This window comes from Sus scrofa, chromosome 10 (genome assembly GCF_000003025.6).
Source record: "Sus scrofa isolate TJ Tabasco breed Duroc chromosome 10, Sscrofa11.1, whole genome shotgun sequence".
NCBI classification, from domain to species: Eukaryota; Metazoa; Chordata; class Mammalia; order Artiodactyla; family Suidae; genus Sus; species Sus scrofa.
In genome coordinates, this window is record NC_010452.4 from 21120687 (window position 1) to 21129648 (window position 8962).

An 8962-nucleotide genomic window follows, 5' to 3' on the forward strand; every position below is an offset into this window, starting at 1 on the left:
CTAGGTCAAATTAATGTGTGGGGAGTTCCCGTCATGGCTCAGTTGGAAACAAATCTGACTAGCATTCATGAGGACGCAGGTTCGATCCCTGGCCCCACTCAGTGGGTTAAGGATCCGGCGTGGCCGTGATGTGTGATGTAGGTCACAAACACAACTGGGATCCCACATTGCTGTGGCTGTGGTGTAGGCCGGCAGCTGTGGCTCTGATTCAACTCCTAGCCTGGGAATCTCCATATGCCACAGATGGGGCCCTTAAAAAAAAAAAAAAAAAAAAAAAGACAAATTAATGTGTAGAGAGCTACAGTTCATTTGGAGACTTCTAGTTTAAAACATGCTGTCTTTTGGGACTGCTGTCTCCTGATGAAACGCCTGTGGAGAATTACAAGGTCACTGAAAAGCCTTCGATTGTGGTGAATGCTCCATCCACATTCACCCTGACCCGTGACGATGCTTCTTAGAACATCAACTAATTGTAGAGTCATCGACCGAGGTCACAAGTACGTATTTCTAGACAAATCTGTAGCAGAAAGTGTACTTTCCCATGAGTCTATCGCCCTCCCAAGTGTGCTCCTGGTTCCCAACTGACCCCTGTCCTGAGGCCCCCTGCACTCGCTTTCTCTGCAGCTACGGCAATTGGTGAACATGTGCATCAACCCAGATCCGGAGAAGCGACCGGACATCACCTACGTGTACGACGTGGCCAAGAGGATGCACACCTGCACCGCCAGCAGCTGAGCACCGTGGCGCGAGGAGCAGACCCAACACATGTTCAAGTATTGTGCAGATCATACCTCCCTGTTTTCGGGTGTTGAGATGAATATTTCAGAGCTAATGTGCTTTGAATCCTTAACCAGTTTTCGTCTAAGTTTCATTTTGTACCAGTTTAGGTCACCTTCTCGCAACCCCAGGCAACTCCGGAATAATCAGATTGCGTGTTAGCAGAGCAAATAGGACACCGTGGTTTTTAACAGCTAAAGATTTTTAAAATTATTTAGAGTTTTGTGCTAATAAGTTGTGTTCAGATAGACTCTCAGTGCCAAACATCAGGGGCTCAGCTTGGCCCCATTAGGACAGACTGGCAGCCTGAGGAAAAGCTGAACACGTGACTTGTGTACTCTATAGTCATTTGTGGACATTTGAGATGAACACAGTTGTGAACTTGTGATTATTTTATTTTTAAAAGTTTGAGGTATGTGTTTTAGGTCTTAGCATTGCAGCTTTCATATAGAAATGTTTAAGGTAAATGTAGACAAATTATTTGAGAAACGTTTAAAATTCTTAGCTTAGACATTCAAAATGCAACTATTAAATGTGAAACGATTGGGGGTCAAAATGTGAGTCAGACACTGAAGAGTTCTCTTGCTTTGTTTTGTTTTACTTATCTTTGATAGTCTCCTTGCATTAAAATGGTATAAATGAATCCAGTTAAAAAGTGGTTAAGGATTTGTTTGACTGGTGTGATAGTAATTTTGAAAGTTGCACACATTACCCAAGGCTTCTTCTAGTGTTTTGACTATTGTTTGTACATTTGAAAAATATTATTTGAATAATCTTGCAGTACTATATTTCAATTCCTTTATAAATTTAAATGCTCTACTCATGATTGTACACTATAGTGTAAGCATGTTTTTATTCATAGATTTTATTGAAGTTCTGATTGATTCCCTTCAGAAATTTTTTTATATTCTTCAGATTATTTTCCTATTTATACTATGTGCATTTTATCCATGAATGTTTCAGATTTTCTGACAACATAATAGCCATAAAAAATAACTGCTATACCAACACTTTTCCTGGATTGAAAACTTTTTTTTTTTTTTTTTTAACTTTTTAACCTTTGGGCCACCCCGTCTGCATGCCCTTTGTCTTGTTAGAGAGGAAGAAGGGGTGTGTGTCATGCCGTACCTGTGAGTGGTGGTACCGTTTCAGTTCATTGGACAAGGTTGTCATCTCAGAAGATGTTTCAAGGAATGAACCCTGGCCATGACCACAGCCAGAACTTTCATGAGAGTAACATTGCTGTTGAGAAGCTCTTAGGCAAAGTGCTGTATTTACACATGAAAATAACACTCGTGCGGTGTAAGGAAGTGGGCCGAGTTTCGCCAATGCTGCTCTGGAGATGTTCTCCCTCAACACCTTTCTTGCTCCCGGTGACCAGTTCCTCACAGAATCGTGAAGCCACAAGGCTGCGTGGCAGTCGCTGGTTAAGGACATCGTGCCACCCTGTCCCCTGGGACCGAAAATCCTGCCCCTGGGAAACCTACCTTTAGCCCGTATCACTGCTGGGTTTGTTTTTCCGTCTAAGTATTTTTCTCAAAATCATTTGCATGCTTACTTTCATTTGTAAACTTTACACATGTTCAGAGGGCAAAAGTATAAGCTCTTTCTTTTCCCCCCAAGTTTGATCAGCTATGGTACCTTAATCCGTTAGGAGGGGAAGGCAGTTTTATCTTAGGATAGGCAAAGGGGGCTAACGGCGCTTCATGTGAGAGCCAGATGCACCGTGTGCCCCGGGTCCTGGTTATGTGTAACGTTAACTGGGCGCCCGCACGCTTGCATCCAGAGTGACGAGTGGAATTGTGTTGATCGTTTTTGTCCTGTTCATTTTTATGTAAAATAATTGACATGAAATGTTCTCTAGTTGGAACAGATATGCTCCTTTTTCTTGCCGTCGGTAAAAATACATGGATTTAAAAGTCATTCATTTAACCCTACCCAGGACTCTTAAGCATAGATGTTTAACTTTGAAGTGAATCTCTCTGCTAGAAGGAAATAGCTGGGAAGACTTTAGTGATCGGGAAAACCCATTAGTATTGTGTGCATGTGGAAACTTTTTGTTTTGATATTGTATCTTTTTTATCTAAATGTTCCTATTTTTGTTGAAGAAACCACTGTGCAAAAATCAAATTTTAATTGTGAACGGGATCATTTCAAAGAATTATGAAGATGATTAGAAGTTTTCATTTTTATCATCACCTATAAACTGTTCTATTTATATTTCCGTTGGTAAGTACATTTTGTACTGATTGGGTAAAACATTTGAATTGATATGAGAAGCAGTAAAATGGAAGGTACATCTGATTCTAAATAGATTTTGGTACCAGTTCCCTAGGGCACAAGGTGAGGTGACTTTGTTTTGTGGGCTGAAGCTGAGGAAGGGTGGATGGAGGGTCATCCCTGTATAAAGAGAGTGGTGCTTGCCAGGGTGCAGTGGTTGTGAGTTCAGCGAGACACGACAGCCACTTCACAAATGCTTACTGTTCCACGTAGTCTCTATTACAAAACACCATTCTTGTATCAATATCCTTCGGGTGTTGCTGTTACCATTTACATGATATTTATTTTAACCAAAACGTTATTCATATTAAATGTTTTTTCTTGAAAATGAATGTATTATGTTTATAACCCACAAATGCATAATTATCCTATGCCTCATATTTCAATAGTACTGTAATATGGACTTCTTTTTGTGAAATACTTTTATTTTGTTATGCTTCAACTACACATACTAAGAAGACTCTGTTGTTAGCTTTGAAAATTGTATAATATCCTAATATAAATAAAAACATAAAATTAAAAAATAAGTACAATAAAAAACTATGTATCTGTGATTTTTTTCCCCCTAAAGTCTACCATTGTTTTTCTTACTCAACACTTAACGTACAGAAACAGTTCTTACACATTTCCATAATTTCACCATTGGGAGAAGCCTAAGAATTAAATGAGGGTGATAATGGAGGTCTGACAGACCCTACACTGTGGGTTTTTAAATATGCATTAAACTAAGGTACATTTTCACAAATCTGTTCTCTTTTGCGCATCCTTTTCTGTCCTTGAATAGGAAAAGTTTCTGGAAATTATTAAAAAGTGTCTACAATTTGGAGTTCCCGTCGTGGCTCAGTGGTTAATGAATCCAACTAGGAACCATGAGGTTGCAGGTTCAACCCCTGGCCTCGCTCAGCAGGTTAGGGCTCCGGCGTTGCCCTGAGCTGTGGTGTAGGTCGCAGACGCAGCTCGCAGCTGTGGCTCTGGTGGAGGCTGGCGACTACAGCTCTGATTGGACCCCTAGCCTGGGAACCTCCATATGCCACAGGTGTGGCCCTAGAAAAAGACCAAAGAAAAGGGGGGACGTCTAAAATTCAAGCAACAGAGTCAGTTCCTATCACTATAATATACTGTTACCAATATTGCAGATAGCTTGAATGTTCTTTTCACATAAAAGTGGAGACTGCCTCTGTTCCTGGAAACTTTGAGTCTGAAAGATCTTAATGGAAAAAACCCACCAGGCTGGTGGTAAAGTGATGGGTGTACCTTACACATCAGGATCACGTTCCAAATAGGTTGTGGTGAAACAGAGTTCATTTTATACCCTGTGATGTGTGTTAAAAAACTTGCAGTCTGATTGCATATGTGTGCACATGTGTGATTGTAAGTAATAGGGAATTTTAGGTCTAAGAGAGCTTGTTAATTTTGAAAATAAGTGTTAATTAGATAAGTCAGTACCTGGCATATATGTTTAAATATTAAATGTCTTATTAGTTGGTGTCACTACAATTACCACCAAGCTGATGCTGTAACTGTTGAAAATCAAAACGATGGCATAGTGACAAAGATCACTTGCAATGAAATATTATCATAAAACATCCATGAAGGGAGTTCCCTTCATGGCTCAGCGGTTAATGAACCCAACTAAGATCCATGAGGATGTGGGTTTTATTCCTGGCCTCACTCAAGGATCTGGCACTGCCATGAGCTGTGATATAGGTCGAGGACTCGGCTTGGATCCTGCGTGGCTGTGGTAGCTACACCTCAGATTCACCCCCTAGCCTGGGACCTTCCATATGCTGCAAGAGCAGCCCTAAAAAGCGAAAAAAAAAAAAAAAAAAAAAAAAAAGAAAAAAAGAAAAAGCAAAAAAAAAAAAAGAAAGAAAACATCATGGAATTAAAATCTGTTTTAATTACATGTGAACTCTTGGTACAATTAATGATGAATTAAAACAGATTTCTTAGATTACTTTTCAGAGAAAGATGCAAACGTTTGTGAACATTATTTTTTGTTGAGAGGTTTATCTGAGTGAATTGCTTTCTGGTGTCCTTATACACCCATTTCCTTGTTCACTTGGGTCTGTAAATCTAATTTTAATCCTTAAGAGAGGAAAATAAAGCGAAAGAACTTGGAAGTTAAGATTTGTAATCAGGTTTTTAAGAAAATTATTTGCACTGTGAGTATTACAATGCATAGAAAATAAATTTTTCCACTACTTTCTAGGAGCATAATCCCATTCATAAATTATTTCTTCTTTTTTTTTTTTTTTTTTTTTTTGTCTTTTTAGGGCCACACTCACAGCATATGGAGGTTCCCAGGCTAGGGGTCTAATCAGAGCTGTAGCCACTGGCCTACACCACAGCAACGCAGGATCCAAGCTGCATCTGTGACCTACACCACAGCTCACAGCAAGGCCGGATCCTTAACCCACTGAGTGAGGCCAGGAATCGAACCCGCAACCTCATGGTTCCTAGTCGGAGTCGTTAACCACTGAGCCACAATGGGAACTCCCATAAATTACTTTTCTAATCCTCACTTTCTTGAGTGTAAAGTGGGGATATAAATTCCTCATTCTACAAGAGAAATTAAAGTCCAGTTCATAAAGGGCTGAGTGCAATACCTAGTACCAAGCAAGTGCTTGTTATAAACATACCTGTTGTTATACCTTATGCATCTTCTCTGCCTCCAGCCCCATCTGCTTTTCCCTAATTCTTTTCCATTCTAGGCCTACAGGACTGGTTTTTTCTAGGGCCTCAAGCTCTTTCTCACTTTAGGGCCATTACAGCTTAAAAAGGTCTTCCCTCTTGGCCAGAAGAAATCCTGTTATCTTCCATGGCTGACATCAAATGCACTTTTTCAGGATCCTCTCAGAGGGCTTCCTACACTTTTCCTTTGATGCTCATCCTGTTGGAGCCAAGTGATTGCTTGTGTGAATTTTGGTTTACTGGTGATCTCCTGCTACACCCTAAACTCCAGAAGACAGGTACCTCCTGTGTTGTTCAGTATGGTGTTCTACTCATAACACAGTCCCCCCCCCCAAGGTAATCACTCACTTTATTGTTTTTGCATTAATAAATAGTACAGTGCTTAATAGTGCCAAAAGTGGAGCATTATTCTCTAGGGGATTGTGCAAAACAGCAGCACTCAGAGAAGGACAGAAGAAAGATGAAGTTAGCAGCTGCCAGAAGTTACAAAGAAATTTAAGATCATAAACATTGAGATTGCGACCCTGGACTTAATGAAGTCACTGTGATGTTCAAAGTGACTGTTTCAGTGGAAGATGAGTGGAAAACAAGTTGGGATAAAAATAAGAATGATGGCATAGGGAGACAAATTAGATGGCAACCATATAGTAGTAGCTCAGTTTTAAAGGTAAAATGATTTGAAGGCTAAGTCGCACGTGAAGAAGGAACTGAAGTATCAGGGAGTGTAGAGATGGTAAAATAGAATGAGGTCACAAAGGAGTTGTCCACTAACCCCACGTGTGTTCACTGAGGATCTCCATGTAGCAGACCCACAGTACTACAAGTGGAAGTACGTCTAGAGAAATAGATAGATGCAAACTGTGATGAGCGCTATGGAGGAAAAGAGACCTGAGGAGGTCACCTTTAAGTCCAGACTTAAAACACAAAAAGGAATCAGTCTGAGAACAGACAACGGGAAAGTCCTGGCTGGCTGAGAAAGAAGAGCTGGAGGGCTTCAGGTGGGAAGTAGCTTGGCTATCTGAGAATGATAGCCAAGATGAGAAGGATGAGCTGAGGTGGAGGAATAGCACGGTGGGTTTGCAGATGTGTAGTTTCTCTATATTTGCAACAAGTTAATAAAAACAGGAGAAAACCTATGATAACTAAGAATTATATCAAAGTACTTAGGAATAATCAGGCAAGAAATGCATAAGACCTATATGAAGGAAATGATAAACTCTTGTTGGAGGACATAAAGCAAATCCTGAAGAAATCTAAGAAAGAAGCCCTGTTCTGAGTGGGAAGATTAACAGAAATATCATGTACTATGTAATGTTGGTATTGCATGTAGATCCAAATCTCACCTGTTTTGGGAACCAGATAAAATGATGTGCAAGTTCATATGGAAAAATATCCCCCCCCCAAAAAAATCACCAAGAACATTTAAAAAAATTAACTGAACTTATTATATATGAAAACCATAAATCTACTTTAATTAAGGCAGTGTGGTATTGGCAGAGGAATAGGTGCAATGAAATAAAAAGGTCATTCAACAAAGTATTGTGGGAACTCAATATATGGAAGAGGATGGCTTCTGTTACCGGAAAAGTATATTCTATTAAATTAAAGGCACTGGCCACAGGATGAAAACAGATTCCTAACTCCATATAGAAAAGTAAATACCAGATAGCTATCCATGGGATGAAAACAGATTTCTAGCTCCATATAGAAAAGTAAATACCAGATAAATTAGTGATCTAAATTAAGGAAGGAAGGGAAGGGGGAAAAAAAAGAATAGAAAAAAGAAAAATTAGAAATTTAGAAGAATGCATAATCATGGAAGTGGGTGAACTATGTAACCTAGATAGAAAACTAAGAATAAAAAATTGCTGGAGTTCCTGTCATGGCTCAGTGGTTAACCAATCTGACTAGGAACCATGAGGTTGCAGGTTTGATCCCCGGTCTCACTCAGTGGGTTAAGGATCTGGCGTTGCTGTGAGCTGTGGTGTAGGTCACAGACATGGGCTCGGATCCCGCGTTGCTGTGGCTGTGGCGAAGGCTGATGGCTACAGCTCCTATTAGACCCCTAGCCTTGGAACCTCCATATGTTGTGGGTACGGCCCTAAAAAGATAAAAAACTGTATTTTTGACCACTTATCCATGGGCAGTGGATATCATATGCTAACATACACAGCAAAGAAAATTGACATGCAAATGATAAACTGGGAATCAAACATAGGTAAATATCCTCAAGTTGATTAGTAAAATTGGTATGTAAAAATGCAAGCAGGAGTTCTCTTGTAATGCAGTAAGTTAAGGAACTGACATCACTGCAGCAACTTGGGTCGCTGCTGTGGCTCAGGTTCAATCCCTGGCCCAGGAACTTTGGCATGGGGGAAAAAAGCAAGAAAATAGGGGGAAAAAAGAATGAGGGATATAAACAATAAATCAATAGCAGAAGAAATTAGAAAACATGAACAGTGGTGACCTCATGTGCTGGGAAGATGCAGAAAATGCGCTTGTTGTTGGCAAGGTGAATTGTGATCAGTTTTTAAAAGTAATCTATGTAGATGACAGAGTAGAAGGACCTCGAACTCAGCTACTCTCACATGCACACCAGAAACCACTATCAAGTGCTGAACAACCACTGATATAAAAGAGCAGAACCCCTAAGACATTCTACATCAAAGACATTAAGAAAGAGCCACAGTGACACTGTAGGAGGGGTGCACCTGCATATAATCAATTCCCATACTCCCCCCAGGCAGGCGACCCCCAGACTGGAGCATAATTATATAGCAGAGGTTCTCCCACAGGAATGAGTTGTGAATCACATGTCAAGCTCCTCAGCTCAAGGGTCTGGCATCAGGAAGAGGATCCCCCAGAGCACTTGGCTTTGAAGGCCAGTGAGGCTTGATTATAGGAGCCCCATAGGACTGGGGAAAACAGAGGTTCTACTCCTAATTTGAAGCGTATCTATATAACATAGGAAAGTTGCAAGGATAAGTTAATCTAAATGAGTAGAAAATGCTGCTATAAATAAAGTGCACAATAAATGCTATTTTAAAAAGTAGCCATCATGAGTTTCATGATCATCATCATTCACTGTGAATAATACATATGCCCTGGCTTATCAGATACCAAATAATTTCCAGCATTTAAAACATGTAAATGTAATTTCCCTTAGAACATTTTTGAGAGAGAGATTTAAGGAGTATCCTGGGCTTTTAGA

At 40.0% G+C, this 8962-nt stretch overlaps 1 protein-coding gene across 3 annotated transcripts in view; it reads left to right on the forward strand.

The window, feature by feature from the left end:
• Positions 1 to 3597, forward strand: part of NEK7 (NIMA related kinase 7) — a 157624-nt gene extending 154027 nt beyond the window's left edge. For 2 of the 3 annotated variants that reach the window (XM_005667989.3, XM_021064489.1), the window contains one exon: positions 625 to 3584. In XM_005667989.3, the coding sequence (XP_005668046.1) occupies positions 625 to 735 (111 nt within the window). In that variant the 3' untranslated portion in view covers positions 736 to 3584. Of the gene's footprint in view, positions 1 to 624 lie in introns of all 3 variants that reach the window. The other variant, XM_021064487.1, reaches the window with a different exon arrangement.